The following is an 11,750-nucleotide window of genomic DNA, read 5'->3' on the forward strand; positions in this document are numbered from 1 at the left end:
GGAAAGGTGAGCCTCACTCGAACATGCTAATAATTCGAGATGAGTAAGAACTACCTAGAATTTCCTCCCCCTCTCCTCTCCAACAGCACTTAGACGGTCCGCAAAAATACTCCGCAGTGGGCTCTGTTGCCCCGCTCTTCTCTCGGTGCTCACTGCTATTGTTCCACGCCCAGCCTGTCTGCATCGACAGACTGACAGCGGGACAGGCAGAACAGGACGGAGGCGGGAGGAGGCGGGCAGACTTCGGGGTTGAGGAGGGGGCCGGCCTGTCGGGGCGGCTCCGGGCCGGCGGGAAGCGCTGGCGGGGAACGGCTGCTGCCATCTCAGACCCTCCCGACCTGGCCCGGCCCGGCCCGGCCCGGCCCCAGCACAGTCCGCGAGCTCGGGAGCTGCTGCCACTGACCTTCGGGGGCGGGAGGCAGGTACTGTTCCTCGCGGCGCGGCCCTCTATCCGGCGTCGGTGCGGCAGTGGGTGAGTGCTGTGAATCCCCTGTCCGGCCGCCAGGGAGCTCTTGTTCGGAGCTGGAAAGTTGCAGAAGGCGGCGAGCCCAGGATGCGGCGCAGAGCGGCGGAGCGGTGAGTGGGGCGCAGAGCGCCGGGGTTAGGTGACGCCGGCCTTCTGCGAGCATTCTGGAGCTGTCGGGGTTGTGCTCGGACTGCTCCAACGAGCGCTTTGTCACATACCTCTCCTCCCCTACCCCCACCCCGCCCCCCGAAGTTCGAGTTGCTGAGAAATTAGAGTTTGCGAACTAAGTGCTGATTTTTTGGGGGTGGGAGGAATAAGTTGAGAGCAGCAGGGGCCGGCAGGGGGGAATAAGTGAATATTCCTTCTTTTAGCTTGCTTACATGCAGGAACAAAACTGGACGGGACTGCGAGGTGCCCGTGTGCTGTTCGGGGTTACAGAATGCAAACGGATGTCTGACTTTCAAAGCCAAAAAGTAACCATTACTAACGGCCGTAAACTGCCAGAACATTCACTTCAAGAACAATTATTTTAAAATTTGAGTTGTCCAATACATTGTTTTGCAGCAGATGTTTGTTGTCTCGATGCTGTTTACATTGAGCATGGCTGTTCTTAAAAGCCTTTTTTTAAATTTGACACTGCCAGGGTTACCAGAGAAATTGCACACATTTACTTTTAATCTATAAAGGCTTTAAAATATACAATGGTTTGGCTGTGAATATATGTTCTTGTCTTTCCCTTTGCTTTTCTTAAAATTGTAATTTGTGGCCAAAGCATATGGCAATGTGTGGAAGAGAAGGAAGAACAGGAATGTGCGTGGTGGTGGTGAGGGGGGCTCCGGTCCGCTTGGGCATGTATTTTCATGGATGATTGGAAGGTAGGAAAATACAGAATCCAGATGAGTTGCAGTGAGTGTCCGAAACTTAACTGGATTTTATGCTGTTGTGAAGGGGAAATGTAAGGAGCAGTAAATTCAGTCTTGTTTTCACTTGTGTTTTGTAAGACTGACTTGGGCTACCATGAAAATTGTTTGGCTCAGTGTTTTGAAAATACATACTTCTTATTTTTGCTGCTGTAAATTGCACAGTGACTCATGAGATGGTGGCTGCCCTTTACTCCCTATGGGTCTCTGAGCAGAATGCCTGATGAGAACAGAGGTATGCTGCAGATAGTTGCAGAAGGGTGTTGGGAGCCTATGTTATCACAGAATCACAGAATGGCCCGGGTTGGAAGGGACCTCAAGGATCGTGAATCTCCAACCCCCCTGCCACATGCAGGGCTACCAACCTCCCCATTTAATGCTAGGCCAGGCTGCCCAGGGTCCCCTTTTCCCCTTGTCCTGATATCTGAGGGCTAGCTGATATCTACCCTTTCAAAGAGTTGATTCCCCTCCTGTTTGTAGACTCCCTTTAGGTACTGAAAGGCTGCAATGAGGTCACCCCACAGCTTTTCTCCAGGCTGATCAAGCTCAGCACCATCAGCCTGTCTTTGTAGGGGAGGTGCTCCAGTCCCCCTGATCATCTTTCTGGCTCTCCTCTGGACCCTCTCCAATAGCTCTCTGACTTTCTTGTACTGGGGGCTCCAGACCTGGACACTCCAGTTACTACTGCAGGTGGGGCCTCACAAGAGCAGAGTAGAGGGGGACAGTAACCTCCCTGTCCCTACTGACCACCCGTCTTCTGATGGAGCCCAGGATACCATTTGCTTTCCGAGCTGCTGGCACACTGCTGGCTCACGTTAAACTTTTCATCTATCAAGACCCCCAGGTCCTTCTTCACAGGGCTGCTCTCAAGGACTGCTCCTGGTCTGTATGGATGCCTGGGTTTCCTCCGGGCCAAGTGCAAAACCTTGCACTTTGCCATGTTGAACCTCATTAGGTTCACCTGGGCCCACCTTTCAGCCCTCTGAATGGCATCCCTTCCTTCAATCGCACCACTCAGCTTGGTGTCATCAACAAACTTGCTGAGCGTGCACTCAATTCCGACATCAATGTCATTGATAAAGATGTTAAAGAGCACCCATCCGAAGAGAGACCCCTGTCTCGTCATCAGCTCCCTGCTGCGTTCAGGTACTGGGAGTTCCACAGTCCCAGAGGAAAATTGCAGGTTGTCCCCAGCAGGGACAACCAGGCTTACCTGTGGAGAGCCCAGCTTGCCCACCTGCTAGTGGTATGTCTGGGGAGGGTGGTAGAGATGTACTGGGGGCAGAACTGAGTGTTACCAACTTCCATGCGGAATTGACCTTTCCATGTGGGTGGCAGTATCATCAGACTCTGGGAACATCAGCTGTGGTGGTGAGCTCTACTGCAACTTGGAAGGATGCATGAGGATCTTGGACCTCTACAGGAGACCGCACTAACAGCTACTGAAATCATAAAATGTAGCGGTGGGCAAGAAGGTTTGCCAGCATGGGCAGATCACGATGTTCACAGCCACACTGCTCACCCAGCTGCTTTTTCAGTCCTTGGAATAGGCAGGAAAGGAGGCAGCTGAATTGTGCTCCACTTGGCTGTGGTTCTTGGCATCGTTCCTTTGTTTGAACACGCATCCACAAGGAGTCGTAGTCAGGTTGCCCTTGCTCTGTCTATAGCTTTATGCTTCTTGTGGTGCCTGGTGGTGCAGCAATAGAGATTCTCTTTCCTTTAGAGAGAATGAAATGGATTTCTCGCTGTATCTCAGGGTATTGAGGTACTTAACCACACCAGTGCTGAATGTGAAACGCACACCAATATATTCTTCAGGTTCTTTTTTCACTGTTTAAAGGTAAGGTCCATACTTTGCAGCTAGTGACTAGTCCTCTGCATCTGGTTGGCACAGAGGCGTTTGGAAGACTAGTTTGTAGAGCTGTCAGGAAGCAGTGGTATGGGTATTCTAAATCTGACTGCTGCTATCTCATTGTTATAATACACAACCAATTGTATAATTTCTGAGTTACTCACTACAAAGAAGGAGAAGAATGAAAACAATCTTTAAAAAATGGCATGGCTGAATGCTGCTGCCAGAAAGGAGTAATTTTTAATTTATTGTATTTCAGGTGACTTTTCAGGTGTATTTCAGGTACTTTCAGGTGACTAGTGAGTGAGATTCATTCCCATAGAGTCCTGGTGAATACTGTTACATTCTCCACTGCCTTGACACTGGGCTGTCAGAGGCAGATTTACCAGTGATACTGAATTTGCTGTAATAATTTTAAGAGAAGAAGTAATTATAAACAATGAAAGAGACCCAGTGTAATTTCTGCTGATTGAGTGCATCACCCATGCTTTCTGCCAGGGAAACTGGTATAGCACCATTGCCTTCAATAGAGTCAGAAAGAAATGCATTTGCTCTGTGATAGAAGAGTATCGTATCTCTGCTTGGAAAAGTCTTGTAGAAACATGCATTTTGTTGCATGTGGTGTTGTAACAACACTAAGTACAATTCTCTCAAGTAGTCTGATGCTAGTTGAGCTGTCATTAATGAATACTTTTCTAATCAAATATAATTGCTTATTGTACAGTGACAAGCACTTGCAATTCATATGAACAGTGGCATTTTGTTGTAACTCAATACAATGAAAGATTGTGACAGTCTGTGATAACAGTGTACAGATTTTAACTGAATTACAATTAGATTGAACCTTGGCTGAGGTGAAGCTCAGAGCTTTGCTGTTCATGCTTCAGAAAGACGGTGAACAATTTGAGGGCCCAGTTCAGATCAGGAGAAATGAATGAGGGGATTGCCATCTTCAGAGAGAAAAAGACTTACAGCTCCAAGAGATAACTGTGCTTCTTGCATAACCTCTCCCTGTGGTTCTCTCCACCAAAGAATTTTGGACATAGAGACTAGAATGGGAGAATAATAATAGAAAATCACTCTCTCAGACAATCATTTTGATATGTCCTGAATGTGATAAAGAAATTATGTCATGTCACCACAAGCTTTTGTTAGGTTCGTTCTTTTCTGAAGGAGAGAATCCAGGAAAAGGGAGGGTGGGAAAAATGGGTTGGGTCATCCTTTACTCCGTTTACATTCAACTGGGACTTGCTTTGCTCCTCCAGCCTTCTACAAGGCACTTGAAATTCCACTCCCATTTCTGAAGTGTCCAAAACGATGTACTGGAATAGTGGTAACTCAGGAGCTTTTGTGATCTTCAGAAACCTGTGCGCTTTCCAATGAAAGTACATACACTCCTGCGTTAAGCCTACTGACAGTAAGCTTGCATACCTCAGTTATGTAGAATAATTAAGAGAGTCCTTGCACTGTATAGGTCAGAGGTTGAAAACTGCTGGTGTACTAGTCAAGGCTGAAATCTCTAATTCATCTCTTGATGTCTTCTTTTGAAAGTACCTTTGACATATTTGGGAAATGCTCATGGCCATTTTGTAAATAGTATATATATATGAGTTCTAGCTCTTATAAATTCCTAAAATTAAGTTACACTAGGGGGAGGGCAGACCAATAGAAAGTGACCTCCATGTAGCAGAAATTTTATTTTCCTATTTTTCCTGAATTAAAAAAAAACACACAAATTTGCTTCAGATGGAATCAGTTCTGTACTTGTCTTCATTCTTGTTTGGTAGCTGAACTGAAAAATTGGCTATCCATTCAACCTTACTGCATGCATTTGAGGCATGAGCACTGATTCTCGTTGAAGTATGCAGTGCCTGTCACATTTTGGTAGAGTATTAAGCGCTTCTGTCACTGCCTGATATTTTTATAAAGCTGTATAGATCTCTTCCAATACTTATGCATGGGAGTGCAAAAAAAGAGGTAAGAGAATCAATCTGCTGTGAAAATGCATCATTTCAAAGTCCATGGGAAAATGCTACAATTAATCTAAGTCTCCATTTGAAGAACAGAATTAAATTGAAAAGAACAATGACTGGTCATTTTAGTATTTAAAAAAGAAAAATCTTAAATCAGTGTCTTTTATACATACTCTATTTTATATCTTGATCTGTGTCCAGGTGGAGACCAGTAATGAGTGGTGTCCTCCAGTGGTCTATCTCAGATCTAGTCCTTTTCAGCACAGTGGGATCGAGTGCTCTGTTTGATGATGACACAAGCTGAGTAGTACAGTTGACATAGCAGGCGGAAGGAATACCATCCATAGGGACCTATACAGGCTCTAAAAGTGGGCACAGATAAACCTATTGAGGTTCAACAAGGACAAGTGCAGAGAGACTCAGGACAATCTCAGATATGAGTACAGACTGGGAGAAGAGCTCATTGATAACAGCCCCGCAGAGAAGGTCTTGGAAATCCTTGTGGATGAAAATCTGTACATGAGCCAGCAGTGTGTGCAGCTGGGGCTGTATTCTGGGCTGCATCAGAGGAGGGGTGGCCAGCAGGGTGAGGGACATGATTGTCCCCCTCTACTCTGCCTTTGTGAGACCTCATCTGGAGTTCTGCATCCAGGTCTGGGATCCTAAGTACAGGAGAGATAGGGAGCTATTGGAGAAGGTCCAGAGGAGCGCCATGAGGATGGTCGAAGGGTAGCTCTCCTATGAGAAAAGATTGAGGGAATTGGGCTTGTTTACGTTGGAGAAGAGTAGGCTCCAAAGGAGACCCCATTGTTGCCTTCCGGTACTTGAAGGGAGTTTATTAGCAGGAGGGGGACCTACTTTTTACATAATCTAATAGTGAAACAACAAGGAAGAATGGCTTTAAACTAAAATGGGAGATTTAGGTTAGACATTAGGCAGAAGTTTTTTACTCATCACCCTTTGAGGCACTAGCGCAGAAAAAAACTTCTGGATGCCCCTTCCCCAGAGGTGTTCAAGGCCAGTGGGATGGGGCCACGAGCAGCCAGATCTGGTAGGTAGCAGTCCTACCCAGGGCTGAAGGCTTGATCTTTAAAGATCACGTCCAACCAAAACTATTCTCTGATTCTGTTTTGTGCATATGCATGTCTTGCATACACAGTATACAAAAAAAGTAATAGAAAGATGTGATTGGCTATGTTTGTTTAAAAAATGATAGTCGTAGGTCAACTAATTTGAATTTGAAGTAGGATTAGCTTTATCATGAATGGCTTTCGAGTGTCTCCTTAATTGCAAGTAGCATAGTTTTGGTATTGTTAAGTGTGGAAAGCTATTTTACGCATTGGCAGTGTGCACAATGGACAAAGTTTGATGCTTTCTTATGTTCTCTGCTGCCTTAAATCTCTGTGGAAAACTAAAAAGCAGTAATTTTGCCTTGCTACTGCTCAGGCAGTGAAGATGGAGTGGTGCTTTGGCAGTGCCACATACACTCCAGCCTTTCTGAGATTGCACCAGTTACTATGCACACAGGCTTGCTGGGAGCTTCTCTCTACTCCTGCTCTTTTTTTTTTTTTTTTTTTTTTTTGGACTTGGAACTTTTGCAGGTGAAAACACTTACCAACAGTTCTCTACATTGAAATCATATTTCCATAGCAGAATTGAACCCATGGGGAGCAAGACCTATGGCTTCCTTACCACCAGCTTAATAAATCTATGACCTCAGAACTCAGCCGTAGCCAACATCCCTTTTGGATCCAGGGCCTGTATTACAGCTTGAGCAGTCACACAGTCTATATGGGTGATGTGTGATGACAGCGAGACTTACTTTGCATTTGTTCTTATTTTCAGAACCTGGTTTCTTAGCTGCTTTCCCAAATTAACATGAGAGACTCGCTGGATCTGGGAATATCCACTGCCTACCCAGAGGAGCACTTGGAGGATTGTGGCTTGATCTCCCTCTTGTGGAACATTACTGCAACTAAATTCTCGTGACATTAAAGAAGAAACATCCAACAGCAGCTAATAAACTATGTCAGCAGTTACTGTGATACCTGCTGCTGTTGTTGGTACTGAAGGAAATGAGGAGATGGACTCTCTGATTGTACTGCATTATAATTACACAGGAAAGCTTATTCTGAGGGAAAAGGCAACTGATAACATAGACCTTACCACTGTTGCATTTCTGATCCTATGTAGTTTCATAGTCCTGGAAAATCTGATGGTGTTGATTGCCATTTGGAAAAACAATAAATTTCACAACCGCATGTACTTTTTCATTGGCAATCTAGCTCTCTGTGATCTTTTAGCTGGAATTGTTTACAAAGTAAACATTCTTATGTCTGGGAAGAAAACTCTGAGCTTGTCCTCCACAATTTGGTTTATTAGGGAAGGCAGTATGTTTGTTGCGTTAGGAGCCTCCACCTTCAGCTTATTAGCAATAGCTATTGAACGACACTTGACAATGATTAAGATGAGGCCTTATGATGCAAATAAAAAATACAGAGTGTTCCTTCTCATTGGAACCTGCTGGCTTATTTCAATTTCCTTGGGTGCCTTGCCCATCCTTGGCTGGAACTGTATAAACAACTTGCCAGATTGCTCAACAATTTTGCCTCTTTACTCCAAGAAGTATGTTGTATTCTGCATTAGTATCTTCATAGCCATTCTGGTAGCCATTGTTATCCTTTATGCACGCATCTACATCCTGGTAAAGTCCAGCAGCCGTAATGTCACTAACCATAATAACTCAGAGCGGTCTATGGCACTCCTCAGGACTGTTGTGATTGTTGTTAGTGTCTTCATTGCCTGTTGGTCACCTCTGTTCATTCTGTTCCTTATTGATGTGGCCTGCCAAGTCAGGGAATGCTCTGTCCTATTCAAAGCCAACTGGTTTATAGCTTTGGCTGTCATCAATTCTGCAATGAATCCTATCATCTATACTTTGGCTAGTAAGGAAATGCGTCGAGCTTTCTTTCGCCTTGTTTGTGGCTGCCTGGTGAGATCCAGGGCAGCCAGATCTTTGCCTATCCAGCCCACACCAGATCACAGCCGAAGTAAGTCCAGCAGCAGCAACACCCAGAAGCCAAAGGATGATTTCCCACAGATTAGCATTCCGTCACGTGTCATTGGGAAACATGAATCTTCATTTTACAATGGAAGCTTCTGTAAGTAAAATATTCCTCAAAACAAGGACCTTTTTAAACTACAAGTGTAGTTTAACTATTCGTGCACTTAAATTTTAGGGGGAAACACTAAACAACTATTTAACTTTAAGGACTTCATCATCAACAGTCATTTGCTTTGCGTATCTTTCAGTAAGGCATCCAGAAAAAACTTTTCATGCTACTCAACAGCCAGTTCAGAGACCATGCACATCTCTTGACATTGTGACCGTGATGGCATTACGTTGTGAAGCTGTACTGGACACCACTTGATCCTTCAGGACATCAGTAAAATCTGTTACATTCACTGAATGTTCACAAAATAAGTAAAACTTCAGCATTCACTGAACGCTGCTGATAATTAAAAAATGAGCCTGATTTTGTCAGACTCAGAGAAAAGCTCATTCCATATATTGGGGATTATAATTTTATGTATCTTGCTGTTATGTTAATGGCTTTATTGTATCTGTTATAAATAGCTGTATATTTGTACAATACCTTATTAAAAAGTCATTGATGGGTTAGAGTTAACTGTATTTTAAACATTATATTGTAGTATAGAGTATAAAGTGACGAATTATAGTAATAGGCAGATGTGTTCTGAGGGGGATTTTTAAAATACACGAAGTAGTAGCTTTAAACTGACAAACTTTGATGCCATATCAATGCAGTATTTTTGTTTCTACTGCTGCTCAAACTTTTCATGTTTAGTGAAGGACAACATGACAGTTGTCATCGACATTTCACGATTTATTTTAAGCATGCAGTAGTAAATAACTATTGTGAGAGGTTATGTATGTTTGCTATTTAAAGCAGTTAAAATGTGACCCAACCATACATAAATCAAGGGTGTGTATTATTTCAATGCATATATTTTTACTGACTTTTTTTAGTGTATTTAAACATGCATGTAAAACCCATATAAACCTGTGTACCTTGTGAATGCACTACCTAAATTGAGATTCTTAAGTTTCTTAAGCAGGGATGTATCATTTCAGAGAGCAGTGAACCACAACCAGTGAACCACTTTATGCTTCTATCATCTCTGAGCACTTTTGTAGATACAGGAGGGAAGATGTGGTACAACAGAATCATGCTGAACAGCATCTCTCAGTTTATACCAGGCCCTGCATTGGATCTGGAATGAGAGCCCATTCAGTTTGAAAGATCTTCTAACTTTTCAGGAGCCTCAGAATCATCCTTTTGAGGGGCAGGTCCAGAAAACCTCTATGAAAACAGCTTTGTAATTTATCACTGACTTACCAGCCTCAGTATAGGATGCTGTTTGGCATCACTAAAACATAAGACCTGGAGTAGATAGGACTTCAGAAGCATCTGAGTTTATATTCCCATGGAAGTGGCCTGTGGTACTTCCATCCAGTTACTTTACAGCTACAGGCTTCGGTGTAGGCTTTCCCTTCAGTGGAAGGGAAATACTCAGATACTTCTCAATGAAAACATCTAACTTTCTTGGACTCTTTTGAAGATTCCTGTTTAATGCCTCAAACCACACTTCCCCTTAAGCACTATCAGAAGAGGTTGAAGCTTTTTTAATTAATAACTCGTAGCAGCTCATCTTTAGCTTGAGTCTGATCTTAATCATTATCAACAGCATTAAGACAAGCATGTACAATGCAGAAGTGATGTAATGCCTTTAAAATGTAGAGGTTTACATTGTGATTATCTTTACAATTTAGAAGGGTACTTGTAAATGTTTTCTTCCTTTTAATGAAGTGCACGAACAAAGAACGTAGACTGCATTTGAACGAACTGTGAAAGAGAGTAGTAAGTATGAATAACTTCTACCAAAAATGGTAGAACACAAGGCATGTAGAGAGAAAGAACCAGATAAACAAAGCTTACCATGAACAGGAGCGTACACTGCAGATAAGGACAAGGTCAGCAACTCTGTAGGTTTTTTTACAAATAAAACTGACAACATTGTATTGTTGTGGCTTCAGTTCTTAGATGCTACAGTGCTATTTGTGTGTATTTTCGGTCTTGAAGATCTGCCTTGAAGTTGCCTGTTTGGAAACTGCCTGCTAAAATGCTAATGTGCTCTTAAGTGCTAGCTTATGAAGTGGTGGCATGTGGCAGCATTTCTTGCTTTTTGTAAATGAGAAAGGCTGAGAAGACAGAACAGCTGGTGAAGAAATCATGGTGGCTGTTCCACATCAACCCTCACACTGTGTTATGATGTTATGTGATATTCCATATTTAAGTGAAAAATAAAAATTTCAGTAGCCAAAATCTAGAAACATGCCTGTAAGTACAAGTTGTGACACCTGGGTGCTAGCCTTAGCTGCTGTTAGTTGATGCGTGGTACAAGCAATACAAGCAACCGATGGAAGACATGATTATGTGTCAATAATAATTAAAAACAAAACAAAACAAAACAAAAAAAAGCAAACAAAAAAACCAACAACTCTCACTCTACTTTCTCTCTTATTTTGGGAGGTTTTTGTTTTTGTTTTTTAAGTTTTGGATTTTTTTTATGGTAGGAAATTGGAAAGTGAGGAGTATTTCATTGCCCAGCATACTTGAAGCAGGTTCTTAGCACTCATGCTTTTTCATGGAATACTGGTAATAAAATCTACATAATACTGATAAAAATAAGATTCCTGGTCCTTCTTCAGTGGATACAAGATATATTAGGTTAAATGCAAATTTGGGAAGATTCCATAGCAAAATTTTGGAGTAGGATAAATCAAGGGCTTAAAAGTTATGGATCCTAAACAACTAGGACGTAGCTCTACCCCCCTAAAATTTTATAAAGTTCCTTAAAATGCTGTGTAGTATCCAAACTTTTTAATATCTTGGATGATTTGAGTCTGCCAGAAATCTGAGCCAGTCTTCATTCATTATTGGTTTTACATGGAACAAAAACTGTAAAGCAAGTTCACATTTAATTCATATTTCAATTTCATGGGTTGGGATTTTCTTTTCCAGATTGCAAAAGAAATTGAAATACAACCATCTAAGGTGAAAAACAACAACAACAACAAAAAGCAGCCTTCATATTCAGCTTTCACAATTGCTGAGTCTTATCGAGTATGGGTACCATAAACATTTAGGAAACTTTTATTTGAATCTCAAAGCTTTGAGCAAAGTTGTTATGTAGCATTCATCTTTTCAGGAAATGTAGAATGATTCTGGCCTTCCTTAGAAAACACAGATGTAAATTCTGGATATCATGCCTGAAAGCACTATCTATGAGAGCAGCAGCGAGCCCAAGGCTACTGTTCTGTCAGTCTGGAGCCAGCAGAAAACAGCCTCTTCTGGAAGCTCTCTGACCATATCTGCTTTGAGGGCCCACTGACTGTCTGCAACATCCATAGAAAAGGCACATTTTGCACTAAGCAACTGTAGCATTGGGTGTAG

At 42.7% G+C, this 11,750-nt stretch overlaps 1 protein-coding gene across 1 annotated transcript; it reads left to right on the forward strand.

The window, feature by feature from the left end:
- Window positions 1-235: 235 nt before the first annotated feature.
- On the forward strand, window positions 236-10,627 carry S1PR3 (sphingosine-1-phosphate receptor 3). The gene is made up of 2 exons (XM_052701210.1): window positions 236-576; window positions 7,057-10,627. The coding sequence occupies exon 2, from the start codon at window positions 7,238-7,240 to the stop codon at window positions 8,378-8,380; it is 1,143 nt and encodes a 380-aa protein (XP_052557170.1). The 5' UTR covers window positions 236-576; window positions 7,057-7,237; the 3' UTR covers window positions 8,381-10,627.
- Window positions 10,628-11,750: the final 1,123 nt, after the last annotated feature.

Source organism: Tympanuchus pallidicinctus, unplaced genomic scaffold (genome assembly GCF_026119805.1).
Source record: "Tympanuchus pallidicinctus isolate F22 unplaced genomic scaffold, pur_lepc_1.0 scaffold4, whole genome shotgun sequence".
NCBI lineage: Eukaryota > Metazoa > Chordata > Aves > Galliformes > Phasianidae > Tympanuchus > Tympanuchus pallidicinctus.

Bases quoted from the DNA above. Each gene is read 5' to 3' on its own strand.
- S1PR3 (XM_052701210.1), top strand. From the start codon at position 7,238: ATGTCAGCAGTTACTGTGATACCTGCTGCTGTTGTTGGTACTGAAGGA.